Below are 14,649 nucleotides of genomic sequence, written 5' to 3' on the forward strand. Positions count from 1 at the left end.
GACAGACAGAAGATATGGTTATCTGCTGAGAAAGAAACCAATGGCCACTGCTCCCACACTCCTAATCTGAAATCAGACAGATATCCAGAGGGTCTAATTGCCCCACCACCCCTCATTAGTTCATCAGGGATTTGTTAGCAGCTGCCATTTGTGTCGGAGGGAGAACGGAGAGTAGAGTTTGATGGTTCGAGCATGGGAACGGGGGTCAGGATACCTGGGATCCTGATTCTAGCTCTGCTAGTGACTGACTGCAACCATGAGCCAGTCCCTTACCTCTAAATGTACCACTCTGTAAAAGCGGAGCTCTTGCGTGCCAACCTCAGATGACTGGTCCCAGGATTAATTCAGATTTTTAAACTATGTGGAATGAAAGTCAGCTCTACTCTCTCCTTCCTCCCTGCACTTCATCCTCATTTCTTTCAACTCCCCCGCCCCCCTGGCTCTTCGACTTCTAACCCACCCATGTCCATGGCTTCTGTATCACGCAGTCCCCCTTTCCCATGCTGACTCCATTGCCAATTCCCTCCACTCCCACTGTCTCTCTTCCACTGCAAAATCTGCCCCTGCAACCTGGATCACGCTCAAAATCTGCTTCACCAATCCTGCTCCTGTATCTCTGACCCTCTGGAGAAAGCCCTGCAGACACGTAGATGTCCCTCAACCTGAAATTTCATAGATGTTAAGGTCAGAAGGGACCACCATGGCAGGGTGGATTTAACTCACCACTTTTCATCATGATTTACATCAGCACGTAGATAATCTTAATTTATTTTTTTTCTGTTTGTACTTTAGTTATTTTCCCAAGGAAAGTTCATTCTCACGGTTGGTATAACCTTTAGAACTTGCTGATTGGATTCATATACTCTTTACACTAGGTTTGGTACTTTTTCCTAACCCGGAGGCTGCACTATAATTATATATATAATTTCCTAACCCGGAGGCTGCACTATAATACAGATTTAGGCTATCATACAGCTTTACACTTATTCAGATGATTAATTTCTACATCTTTAATGCTACACGATGGTAAATGATGTATTTCTGATTTACTAAATTAACTTTTAAGTTATGATTAGTGTCAAGCTACACTTGGAAAAAAATTGGAATTCACCTAAAAATATACAAAACCAAACTTTTTAATAAGTTGAAAAGGACCCTCAGATTCCCTTGCAACCCTTATTGTTTAAATCTAATTAAAGCTACACAATGAAGAACACTAGATGACTGATGGTTTAACTGTAAACATGAAACTACAAGTATTTCTGCTCAACTGAAACCCAACGTAACTAAAGTGAATGCTTTTCTACACAAACGAAGTACTGTACTGACATAAGGAAAGACGTGTACGCCAGCATTCACACTATTATAAAGACTGTACATAACGCGGTACTTGACACCGTGCCATATTTATAAAGGCTGACCCAAAAAGTAGAGATGTCCCCTGACTCTATATAAAAAGCAGCTTTTAACTCATTCAAGTCTATGAGAAGTAACTGATTTAGCATTTAATTTATTTTAACAGATAATAGAGAAAAGATGGTTGAGGTAATATCTTTTATTGGACCAACTTCTGGTGGCGAAAGAGAAGCTTTCGAGCCAGAGAGATTACAGTAACTTCAGGCCTTAAAGTGACTTATCAAATTGAAATGAAATTTAAACAGATTTTTATGCTCTTGGCACTGTGATCATCCAGTTCAACCTTCTATATAACAGGCCATAGAGCTTCATGCTCTGAGATCTGCACCAAGCCCCCCAAAACTTCTGGCTGAGCTAGAACGTATCTTTTAGACAGACATCCAGTCTTGATTTAAGTTAAAATGATTGCCAAGAGGTATAGTAAATTCTTAATCTGTTCTGATAGTTAAATCAGCCTCAGTTTTAAAAATCTGCACCTTATTTTCAGTTTGAACTTATGTAGCTTAGCTTCCAGCCAATGGCTCTTGTCATGCCTTTGTCTTATAGGTTAAAGAACCATCTCTTATCAGATCTTCTACCAACACAGGTACTTGGTTTAACAAAGAAGGTTAAGTGGTTACTTGATCATAATGTAGAATAGTCTCTCATTTTAGAGATGTTTTCCATTCTGCAAATCATTTAGCTTTATAAACCCTCCAATTTTTCAACCTTCTTGTAAAATGTGGACACCGGAATGAACGCAGGCTTCCAGAAACAGTTTCCTTAATGCTGCATGAAGAGGTAATAGTATCACCTTCCTATTCGATATTCCCTTGTTTATATCCAAATGCTGAGTTGGCCCTTTTAACCCCAGCACCAATCAACCGAACACAAGCTTTCAATGTACCCACCATCACCTGCAAGCCCTTTGCAGAATCGTTTCTTGACATAATTTAGTCCCCCATTCTTTAGGTATATCCCATATTTTTAGTTCGTAGATGTAAGACCTTGCATTTGACCACATGAAGATGGATATCTGACTTTGCCCAGTTTACCAAGTGGTCTATGTCCTTCTACAAGCAACCTGTCCTAGTAACTTACCTGCCACCAGTCTGTGTCATCACCTGCAAACTGCCAGCAATAGACTTTACATTTTCTTCCAGTTCATTCACAAATTACTGAATAGCATTGACCAGGAACAGATTCTCAGCCTTTCTAGTTGATCATTCCCCAATTAACAATTACATTTTGCAACCTATCAGCTAGCTGGCATTTAATCCATTTAATACAGACCATACTGACTCACTGGAATGTTAGCTTTTCATCATCGGAACATTAAATGATACTAGGTTCTCTCCTCTGTCAGGCCTGGCATACTCATTGTAAAACAATTCTCCTGGCACTCATTTCCTGCCTTTCATTCCCCATTGAAACCATCCCTCCCACACAAGGTCTTGCCACCTTTTTCAAAGACACAGCTTTACAAGATCTCCCTTGGCTTTCCTTCTCCCTGCCTCTGCAGCTTCCAACAGCCTCTCATTCTCCCTAATCCCATGGTTCCTTGTCTGCTCTCTCCCCCAAACCCCCTCCGCTCACCTCAACACAGTGCCCACCTGGCTACTGCTTTCCCTTCCATTTGCTGTCTTCTTGATTAGCTTGCTCCCCTCAAAATCTAGGTGTGCCCCAATTAACCCCATCAGCAAAGCGCCCTTCTTGACTTCACCTGCCTCTCCAGCCACTGCCCCATCTCCTTTCTCCTCTAAATTCACTGAGAGTGCCCTTGACAACCACTGCTTCAAATTCCTCTCCTCCAACTCCACCCCTGGTCTGGTTTCTACCTTTTCCACTCCACTGAAGCCATCTCACAATGGCATCTAACAACCTTTCCCATAATTCACCCTCCTCCTCCTGGACCTACCATACACTCCCTCACAGCCTGGCCTCTCTCGACTTTCAATTGCTGCTGGTTCTGGTCTGATGACTCCATCTGGCGCATTCTTCTCCCATCCTCTCTTCCTCTTCCCCAGCAGGGGGATGTGTGCATATAGTTTTTAGTTCCACTTACTGCCAATGGGCACTTTGCACCTCCATCTGTCTGACATAGGCATCAAATAGCACCCTCCTCTGTTCTGTCTGCAATGCATAAGACCAGGCAGCACACTTAACAACAGGATGTGGTGAGAGCAGGGCTAACGGGATAAGATGTAAACTCTTGCCCAGCATGTATAAATCTTTCATGCTGTGGTTAAAATACATACCATGACCCATTGCCAGGTAAAGGAGAAAAGGAAAGTAGGAATGGAATGAATGTAACATGTAATTATAAATGGTGTAAGAGGGGATTCATTTTCAATTCCTCCCCACTTCCAAAAAAAATATTTCCAAACTCTTAGCTGGAAATGGAGGCTGTAGAGCACTTTAGCAGCCAAGCATTGTTTTGTTTCTCAACCAGTTAATTTTACCTATGGCTTCTTCAAGCCCATACTGACACCAGAGCCAAATTCCCTTACTTTAACTTTGGTTTAGGAGTGCTGAGGACACTGTCGTCATCTTCCATTTCAGGGCCACTGTCACTGGGGTTGTCTATATCCAGTGTATCGTACAGAAGATCCAAGTCTTCCTCCACTTCCGGCACATGCTCTGCTGGGTCCTGCTCTGAATCCAGAACCTAAGCACAAGACACGTGGATACTACCAGGCAGCGCAGAAATGATTAGGGGACAGATCCATCCCAAGTCATTTCAGCACACACAGCGACTGCTGTACAATAGGCTGGTATTTCTGTTGGCCCCCAAATTTCAGGCCAATCTCAGAATACGTCACTGTGAGTCACTCTGTATGCGAGTTCCATTTATAGGTTATAAAGGGTTCATAGATGTTTAAGCCTGTCACAGACATGAGCTCTGCGTATTATAGATGATTTATAAGCATATCAGTAAAAGGGGTTATAGATGTTATAAGCAACCTATTCACCTGTCAGACTAAGAATCTTTAACTAGTTATTAAAATATTTACTGATCATTTAACAGCCCTTTTATAAATGTAACTTTAGAGTGTGAGCCCATTATAAACATTCTACCAACAGTATAAAAAGTACATAATATTCCATCCTGTATTCTATCCAGGTCACCTAACCTTGAACGGACGCTCCAGCTCCTTCTGACTTATTTCATTGTATTATTTGCAAGCAATTAAAGGAATAAAAGATTATATCCAGATGGGATTTCCCTCATTAGCAAACTGAAGGTTAACAAAAATCTAGTAGGAAATCCATAAACCAAAGCTTCCATTAGCTTCCTCACATGTGAGAGACGGACAGGAACAAAACATCTACAGTTAGAGTAGGATCTTGAGATGGGTGCAGTCTGGTGCCAATCCTAAAGCCAGCACAAGAGGGTGCTCTCTCCTGAGCAGCAGCAGTGCAGCTAGCCCAGATCTCAGCTACAATACTATTCCTGCGGAGTTGTTTTTCCTTAGTAGGAACAGGAATGAAAGGTGGGGGGGAAGGGTAAATTTAGGGCCTTCCATCCATGGAAGAACAGTCTATTTTGCAGGTATTGCATCTGTCACAAACAGGTGGCCTCCTACATAGCACGGGTTCTGTATGGAGGCCAACATGGCTGGAGTGAGAGTCTATGGAACAGTACTTTACAGATGGAAGGATTACTTAAGGACTGGATAGCAAGGAAACAGTGATTTTGACAAGGATGTTTACTTGGTGCCATGAGATATGGGGAACCCAACAGCTTGGGGCACCAGAGGGGTCAAGTGCCTTATTTTCCCTTAGCAGCTATGTTTGGAAGAATAAAGTACCAAGGTGGAATGAGTTGCTTTCAGCTGAATCATCTGGCTAGTTACTTTCCCGTGGGACCATTTATTTACCTCTACAGGGACACGGTGGTTGTGTTTGGTGTGTTTCATATGGATGGGGCAGTTCAAATTCTGTGAACCGTCGGGCTGCACTTGCATCGGATGCTTTTTAAAAGTTTGCTTACATTTTCTTTTATGTCTCTGTCTTTTTTCAGCTTTCACTGGATGGTTTACTGTCTTGGGGATTTTTTTGTTTCCTCAGCATATTTTGCTAAGCTTTTATAATAAGGGCAATAAGAAAATAAACTGCAATCTAACTTAATGGGCAACAAACACCAGACTACTAGTCTTTGAAAGGGTCACGTATGATTACAAACCAGTCTGTAAGCAAGTGGGTGCACAAGTGTCTTAAATCTTTGACAAAACTGCCTCCAGAAAATCTTGATGGCTTTTTGAACTTAGCACTGAACTGGCCCTGTCCAACTGAGGTCCAAACAAAGCTTCAGAATGTTGGGCAAAGTCACTGGGGAACTCAGGACAATTCCCAGTACGGATGTGAGAAGTAAGGAAGGAAAGCAAAAGAGAAAGGAGGAGAAACAGCTTGAAAATAAGCTGAACCCATGAAGCAGCTGAATGAGCATGTCTGAGGTATGAGTGAGTGTTAATTAACTTACCTCATCGGAGACTTTAAACCTTCTCAGCAACGCCACCACTTTCTGCTTGAAGTTTTGTTGCTGTAAGTCAAGAACACTTTTACATAAATAAGGCAAGAGGGAATGCACAGGCGCGCCACCACAGCTAAAAATGGATACACTGACTGCTCCTAGGTAGAACCATGTATGGGGCTGAGCCACAAACCAAGGAGCACCCCTGCCCTTCCGCCTACCTATGTGCCATTCCCCAAGAAAAGCAGAATTCCCCATGCTACATGCTACACTATCCATATTCACAACAACTCAGTTCCAGCCCTGACTGGTTTAGCCTTATTACATCTCTATGGGCCCCCAACATACATTAAACATTGCACTCAGCTAGCCATGTATTTATGTATCTAGTGGAAAGACAACATTTTTAGCCTGCCAGTTAGTCACAAGCTGATGAATATAGTGAGTGCTTGAGGCTGTTTTTCTGCTTCCTTAATGCAGAAGTTCCACCTGCCTTCAGAGATACAACTGACCCTTTTCCACAAGGGAGCAGGGAGTTTTCACACAAACTCTTACAGTTGATGGCGGTGTCCCAGTTTCCCCCATGTGGGTGACTGGAAAGTTGGTTCCATAGCAAAGATCTGCAGATCATCTTGGCAGAGTATTTTACCCTAACAGTGGAGCTTTAATGACTTGGGGGGGGAAACGGGGGGTGTTGGGTCCTAGTGTTTGACAAGCCTTTTGGCTTGCCAGAATCTGTGCCTCCTGAGCTCTGAATGTAGAGCTTCACTCAAAAATAATACAACCCAAAGCACTGGATTTTGCCTAATTTCTAGCAAAACCCATAAACCCCCAGCCTGCAGCAGGATGAAACTAATCTTAACATCTGCAGAGAGTTAAACAATCCTGGGATGTTTGGCTTTAGCAAACAAGTTTTGCAAAACTCTGGCCCATACATGTTTTCACTAGACCTCCTGAGAGAACTGGCATGAGCTAGCTGAATTATTAAGAGTGGCAGCTATTCTGAATGGATGAAAGCAATGTCAATGGGCCCACCCTTAGTGAAGGCTAGTTCCTCATTTTGCTGCTATTTCCCTCCCTGCAACTTCTAGTGTCTGTGTTCATACAGAGTCCAGCCAAGAGATTCAAGAAGAGGAGCCTGAAGTTGGGCTTTTAATTCTATATTTAAGCACCTGCCCGATTCTCAGAAGTGCTGAGCACCCAGCAGCTCCTACCAACCTTCTGAAAAAAATTAAACATGCCTAAATATGACCTCAGGAGAGTTTTGAAAATCTTTGCCTATAAGTAGGGCCCTACCAAATTCACAGTCCATTTTGGTCAATTTCATGGTCATAGGATTTTAGAAATTGTACATTTCATGATTTCAGCTATTTAAATCTGAAATTGAACAGTGTTGTAATTATAGGAGTCTTGACCCAAAAAGGAGTTGTGGGAGGGTGGCCAGGTTAGCATGTGTGTGTGTGTGGGGGGTGCCGGGGGTGGGGAGAAAGAGAAAAGTTGCGGTACTACTGAGCTCTGAAGGCAGAGCCGCCGCCAGAAGCAGCTCAGAAGGATGGCCTGGTGTGGTATTGCCACCCTGACTTCTGCACTGCTCCCTGCAGAGCTGGGCCCTCAGTCAGCAGCCGCCACTCTCCGGCCACCCAGCTCTGAAGGCAGCAGTGCAGAAGTAAGGGTGGCATGGTACGATATTGCATTGCCACCCTTACTTCTGTGCTGCTGCTGGGCGGGCGCTACCTTCAGAGCTGGGTGTCTAGCTAACAGCCACCACTCTCTGGCTGCTCAGTTCTGAAGGCAGCGCAGAAGTAAGGGTGGAAATAACGCCCCTCCCCCGCAACTCCCTTTTGAGTCAGGCCCCCCAATTTGAGAAACACTGGTCTCCCCCGTGAAATCTGTAATGTACAGGGTAAAAGCACACGAGACAAGATTTCATGGTCTGTGATGGGTTTTTCATGGCTGTGAATTTGGTAGGGCCCTACCAATAAGTTCTTGGCATCATCTACATACACCATGGTGTGGATACTATTAGGTACAGTTTTTAGTTATGAGATTAGGATGACCATAACAAAGCCACTAGATACCCAGTTCCCCTCCAACAAGTGAATTTATACCCTGGTTTGTGAAATGCAGGCTGCAACTGTTTTCATAACTATGCGCCGTGTGGGGTATAATGACAGAATGGCACAAATTGTGGTATAAATTGTTCACTGACATAAGTCTGGGGATGGATGACCATCTTTGTCAAGGGGCTGTGTCATCTCGAGTTACGCAAGCCATCTCAAAACTCAGCTTTCCACGATGCGTCCTTCTCCCCTCCCACCGCCATATTCTGCAAGCACCAAAAGAGTCTAGACAAAGTCTATTTAGAATTTTCTCTCGTAAGTTTTTATTTTTTTAAGTATCGGTCTGCCTCTAAGGCCAGGCTGCCTTATTAGTTAGCATATGAGCCTCTTCCCCTGTGAAAAAAAGTTAACAGAAATATTAGTTTAGAAAATGCAGCTTTCATGATTTTTTTTATTCAGTTATGGGATTGCAGTTTTCAGATCCAATATCTGATTAAATGCCAGGACTAGAAACAAATGATTTATGTCATGAGAAAGCTGCATTACTTACTGGTCAAGATGCATAATTCTGTCATAAGATAATTAAAAAGATCCTAAAACTGTCACTGATCCAGGCCTGAACAGCTAGTAAATCAGCATCTGATGATTTTTCGTGATCCTCATTTAGGGGAAGAAGAAACTTCTTTTGGTGGCAGATTCCTTTTATTTGAAAAAAATGTGGCCTATTCAGAACTCTCTCAGATGTTTGATGTCAGAAATAGTGCTAGTGGAGGTAGATAAGTGTGTAGACTGCCCTTCAGACCTACTCTAAGGTCCAAAGTAAATCCTGCTTATTCCATGGTTGCTGCAATAAAGGTATTTATCTCAGTACCTAGAGTTATTGTAATCTTGTATATGGCACAAATACTGTATACAAAAAAACTAAATCATCAAGGTTGCAGCACTCAAAGGCAAGTTAAGGTTTTATGCTAAAATTTAACTCTGGCCCCATGTGTGCATATATTATGACACAGTATGTAACTGCATATCATTTACCAGACAATAGTATCTGACAAGTCCTACAGCCTGAACTACACACGTGCCATCTTGCATTAACCCACTTTATTATTTCATACCTCATCTCCATTATTTAACTTTGGAATTCTCATCTGGGCTGAATTCACCCTCATGTAGAGGGCCAGCAAAAGGCCTATGCCCCACTTCAAGCCTACTCGGAGGCTTACATATGCATGGATCTTGTGTTAGCCTCTGCACTAGGTCAATTTCACCCTTAAATGATTTTCATGGGGGTCCTCTCATCTTACAGCCAACATAAGTGATACAAGATGGTACTCACAGATAAGGCTGTCAGTATCTGCTGTGGTTTGATCGGTACTTTGATCACTTGGCTAGATTTTAATTCTGCACTTTCCCACCTCCTGTGATTATCTCCGATTTCGCCATTGGGACCATTGTGTAAATAGCTCTGTAAATCTCTTGAGCTGTATGCACATCCTGGCCAAACCCATTCAGTGTTAGTAAAACTAATTTCCACCGACCCTGGTTATGGACGTCGTTCTTACTATCGATCTCCGCTGCTTCTTTGGCTTGCCCAGCTCATATTCATCATCGTCCAAATCCTGCACAGAAAGAGTCGTTAGATTTTACACTTGCCTCAAGAACAAACAAGGGCTGTTTTATTATTATAATGAGAAATGTTTCGTTTGTGCAACAAAACATGTGTCAGGGAGTGATTAGTATTATACAGGTGCACAGGAGAGACTGGTTAAGGCCTGGTCTACACTACAGAGTTAGGTTGACCTAATTATGTCAGTGTCTGCACTACAGCCTTGCTCCCTTGTTCTTCTTCACTCAGCGCACAGTCAACCTACAGAACTCCCTGCCTGAGGAGGTTGTGAAGGCTAGGACTATAACAGGGTTTAAAAGAGAACTGGATAAATTCATGGAGGTTAAGTCCATTAATGGCTATTAGCCCGGATGGGTAAGGAATGGTGTCCCTAGCCTCTGTTTGTCAGAGGGTGGAGATGGATGGCAGGAGGGAGATCACTAGATCATTACCTGTTAGGTTCACTCCCTCTGGGGCACCTGGCATTGGCCAGTGTTGGTAGACAGGATACTGGGCTGGATGGACCTTTGGTCTGACCCAGTATGGCCGTTCTTCTGTTATGTTCTCCCGCTGATGTAAGCGCCCTACTACATCGACATCATAACTTCACCTCCACGATAGGCATAGGGCTTATGTCAGTGTAGTTAGGGTGATGCAGTTTCTGTGTAGACCTTGCTTAGCTTACATGAGCTGTTGGTTGTCATTCTTGTCCATTTTACAGCTCCACGCTGGAGCCATGAAATTGCCAAAGGCTGGAAGAAGGCTCCATGCTGCGAACCCCATGCCTGGCTGTCATCCCAGCATAGGTGGGGGGCACCAGCTAGAGCCCGGCTGATGCTCAGGCTCCCCACTCTGAACCAACCTCTAGGCTCCCTGCCCCCTGCTGGAAGCCTGGGAGGAGAGGGGGTAGCAGCAGCTGCAGCACCCTCCACTGCCCCTCTTAAGTCAGTGGAAGCACTCCTGATGAGGATGCACACTACCGACAGAAGAAGGGCAGTGGGGATATGAAAAACTGGAGTAACTTCTGAGGGGGCTGTAAGTGGATCTAACATAGGTCGAGTTAAGCTTGTAGTGTAGACGTGCCCTCAGTCTTCACCTGTAGCTCCCTTCAGCAAGGTTTTAAGTACTGGGGAGGCAGAGACTTAGCCCTGAGCTAAGGATTTTACTGATCTTGCATAGAGAAGGGAGTGCTGAAAAGGCAAGCAGAACTAAACCCTAGGGGTGCAGCATGTTGCTGAGCAGCCAGGGCTCAGACACGTCAACACACAAATACCAGTACCTCTCTGAAGCCACTATCCTGTTCACTGGAATCTCAGCTTTCCCTTACATCAGTCTCTAGCTGCAATGGTGCAAAGACCCCAAAACATAAGCGGAATACCCAGTGCCAAGAGGAGTCAGCAGACAGCCCAGAATACCCTGAAAAGGTGTCAAGTGCCTCATTGTGCCAGCGAGACAATAACTCGGAGGCCTATTGGTAATTCATCATTTAAAAGTCAACACAATGATTTCGGCCCTCATGTAAGGAAAGGAGAGGGAAGGCCACAGACTGTACCATTTACAGAGAGCGATCCCCCCATTTTGGTGCCACAAATTGATGGCGTTCAGGAGACACCATCAATGCACCTTCCACACACTGAGAAGATGCAGAGCCAAGGCTGGAGCCAGAGCTCAGACCAGAGCTGCACAGTTCCATTTTGAACATCTGCACGACCTATCATGAGCAGTGTCTCATTACAGCGATTCACATTGGTGGAGTGTGGCAGAGTTCCACCATCTTTCTTGCCACAGTTGGACCCATCAGAGGCTGAGGCTGCTTAAGAAGCAGAGATCTCGGTTGTGACTGTCTTTCTATCCATGGATGTCCAAATTGCACAGAGTTTAAAGGAAGGGGAAAACACCGGGGAAAAAAATAATCTCTCACCATGTACAACTACCCACTGCAGTACAGATTTAAAAGTTATTGACCATGTTAATTCTAGGCTCTAGGGACCTGTGACAAGGTGTACAGGTTCTTCGAGGCCTCCAGCAGGGGCTTTCCACGGTCCTACCACACCCTGCCCCAGAAAAGGAACGGCGAAGGTGGGTCCCCCAGGCCTGCCTAGAAAGGCTGCAGGGAGGGAGCCAATCAGAGCACCGCAGGCTCAGTTAAAAGGAGCTGCAGGAGATGAGCTCATCAGTTCCTGGCTGGGACCTGAGGGGTGAGGAAGGGCTGGAAGACAGAGGAACTCTCCGGGTGAGGCGGCCTGCAAGACCCTGCTCAAGCAGGGAACAGAGAAAACTCAATCAGGTGCTGAGACCAAAGGAGAAGCAGCAACTACTAAAGGGAAGCAACATATGGCTTGTGTTTAAGGATCCCTGGATCAGGACCCAGAGTAGTGTGCAGGCCTGGATCCCCTCTCACCCCCCACCCCCCAATGAGAAAGTGGTAGGCGTTGCTTGTACACTGGACTATTTAGCCAAATATCCATCTTGTTAAAAGTTAAGCAAAGAGTGATTATCATCAGTTTACGCGCTTCTGGGGAAGAAATCCTTTGTAGAGCACTGAACAGCAGCTTCACATACAGTACCTGTCCCTGGACAGCATCATCACTGGCTTCCTGCTCAGAAGAAAAGCTCTCATACTCTTCTTCAGAATAGTTATCTGTAAGGTAAGGAAAGCACAAAGTCTTGTAAGAAGGGGAAGCCTTGATGCTCAGGAGAGCAAACTTCAAAAAATTCACACTGGCTAACATTCCTAGAATCAAAGAATATGAACATTTGGGGAGAAGACTAAGGGTGTATCTGTTAGCTGCACTAGACAGGTAGGATGAGAACTTCCCACAGAGAAAGGGAAGATGAGAAATACTCAGCTAGCAGACAGGAAATTTGACCGCAAAGTAAAGAAGGTTGGCATGCAGGTGAGTCCTTCCCCCACAGGGAGCCAGTCTGGCATGTCCACCCCTTTAGGAAATAAGTAGGGACCACTGGCATATAGTCCAAGATGGAATGGGCATCACTCAGCCTCTACCCATGGGGCAACTCAAGCTACACACTTCCCCAGGATTTGTTCCCCTAACCAGGCACAACTGGTATGCAGGACCAAATCTGGTGAGGGAAAAAAAGATCCTGTTCCTTACTGAAATGATACACCAAGTAAATTGTCTCACTCTATTCTGGACTCCAACTAGGCATCTCGTACACTGTGTGGTGCATGCCCATGTATCTTGCAACATGGACTTCCTATCTGAATTCAGAATTAAGCCATTATCCTGTCACAGTGCAGGTACAGAGAACAGAAGCCATGTAAAGGGAAGGCCTCCAAGCATGGAAACCAAGATCTTTTATGCACACTGTATAAAAATCACATATTTGTGCTCAGATAATTTAAGTTAATAATGTCATTTACTTTAGACTGTTACCGTGAGTGCGTTTTGGAAGAGTAGCTTATGTGGTTGGGTTGGCTAGCCCAGTGGTCCTCAACCAGGGGTAAGTGTACCGCTGGGGGTACTCAGAGGTCTTCCAAGGGGTACATCAACTCATCTAGATATTTGCCTAGTTTTACAACAGGCTACATAAAAAGCCCTAGCGAAGTCAGTACAAACTAAAATTTCGTAGATAATGATTTGTTTATACTGCTCTGTATACTAGACACTGAAACGTAAGTACAATATTTATATTCCAACTGATTTATTTTATAATTATATGATAAAAATGAGAGAGTCAGCAATGTTTTAGTAACAGTATGCTCTGACACCTCTGTATTTTTATGTCTGATTTTTTAAGTGAGGTGAAACTTGGGGGTACACAAGACAAATCAGACTCCTGAAAGGGGTACAGTAATCTGGAAAGGTTGAGAGCCACTGGGCTAGCCCAACCCTAGAACCTGGTGACTCCATTACAAGATGTAGTTGATTAAGAACAAGCACTAACATGTTACAAACCTGTCACTTCTTAGGGATATCACTATTTTTTTTTTTTTAAAACAACCCATGAACTTACTCTCTAGAAGTGTGCAAGATTTAGTCATGTGAAATAAACCAGAGTAACAGTGGAGTCTAGCCCCCAGGGATCATGCAGTAGAAGCTATCTATGGAAGAACTTCTCATCGTGGTTTTTGTAACAGCCAGTTGATACAGTAGTCACCAATCAAAAACAGGACAAGGAGATAAACATTTCTATCTAACTTACTAATGAAAATTTTCAATGCACACTGCCCCATATTACCTAAGTGTCTAACAGCAAAGCAACAGTTCAAAATATCACCAGCTCCAAACATGTCTCTACTTCCTTGGAGTGTCCTTCAGCTCTCAAGTGTCCTTGAGAGTGTCCTCTGTCCCCCCCATGTCAGTGAGGAGTCAGGTTTGTGGTCTATTGATGCATACACATACTATTTCATTTAACTTTTGGTGTTGTGCTTCGGTTTGACCCTGAAGAGTTTCTTTAGATTATTATTTTTTGTTACAGTATTTGGTATAAACAAGTGTATGGTGAACGTGCCAAGTGCTCATGACAATGTGTGTTCCAAACAGCAATGTTAAGCGAGACCAGGAACTGGAACCAATCTATATTCTGTTTAGGTGTTGTAGTGAGCTCTTCGTTTAATGCTCAGAGTGTGAAGAAATGGAACCCTAGAAAAACAACTGCAAAATGGGGTTCCTATGGCTCCCTTATGATGGTGCTTGTGTATGATGCAACACAGAAGGGAATGAACACCATGGGCCCCAGTTCTGCTTCTCCTTACATACATCTCGAGAACCTCTTTGATATTACGGTATAGTTATAGCACTGTTAAGAACTGGTACTGATTTGTCCTAGAAATTAACTCCGTTTGCCTGCAATTCTACCATTAAACACTAACCTTCAGAGTGAGGACTGTATACCATCAGCTACAAACCCTCATCCCCCATCCCACAGTCCATTCCCAAATGTCAAACAATTACATGCTATTGTCATGGTGTCATCGGGGGCCGCTGCTACACCCCCATCTTCGAACATACGCTGCCACACCCAGTCTCAGCTGAGGGTTATTCTTTTATAACGTTTTATAACAAAGGTTAAACAGAAGATAGTCTTAAGTCAATACCTGGCCCCCAAGCTTCAGGGCCACTCCTCCCAGAGGTCTCTGGCACTCCAGC

At 44.0% G+C, this 14,649-nt stretch overlaps 1 protein-coding gene across 3 annotated transcripts in view; it reads right to left on the reverse strand.

Moving 5' to 3' along the window:
• The window catches only part of PACS2 (phosphofurin acidic cluster sorting protein 2), a 182,922-nt gene that overhangs the window by 87,287 nt on the left and 80,986 nt on the right, over window positions 1-14,649 (reverse strand). For all 3 annotated transcript variants that reach the window (XM_074960863.1, XM_074960862.1, XM_074960861.1), the window contains 4 exons: window positions 12,103-12,176; window positions 9,468-9,548; window positions 5,879-5,938; window positions 3,906-4,063 (listed from right to left, as the gene is read on the reverse strand). In XM_074960863.1, the coding sequence (XP_074816964.1) occupies window positions 3,906-4,063; window positions 5,879-5,938; window positions 9,468-9,548; window positions 12,103-12,176 (373 nt within the window). The remainder of the gene's footprint in view (window positions 1-3,905; window positions 4,064-5,878; window positions 5,939-9,467; window positions 9,549-12,102; window positions 12,177-14,649) is intronic.

This window comes from Natator depressus, chromosome 8 (assembly GCF_965152275.1).
Source record: "Natator depressus isolate rNatDep1 chromosome 8, rNatDep2.hap1, whole genome shotgun sequence".
In the NCBI taxonomy this organism is placed as follows: Eukaryota; Metazoa; Chordata; order Testudines; family Cheloniidae; genus Natator; species Natator depressus.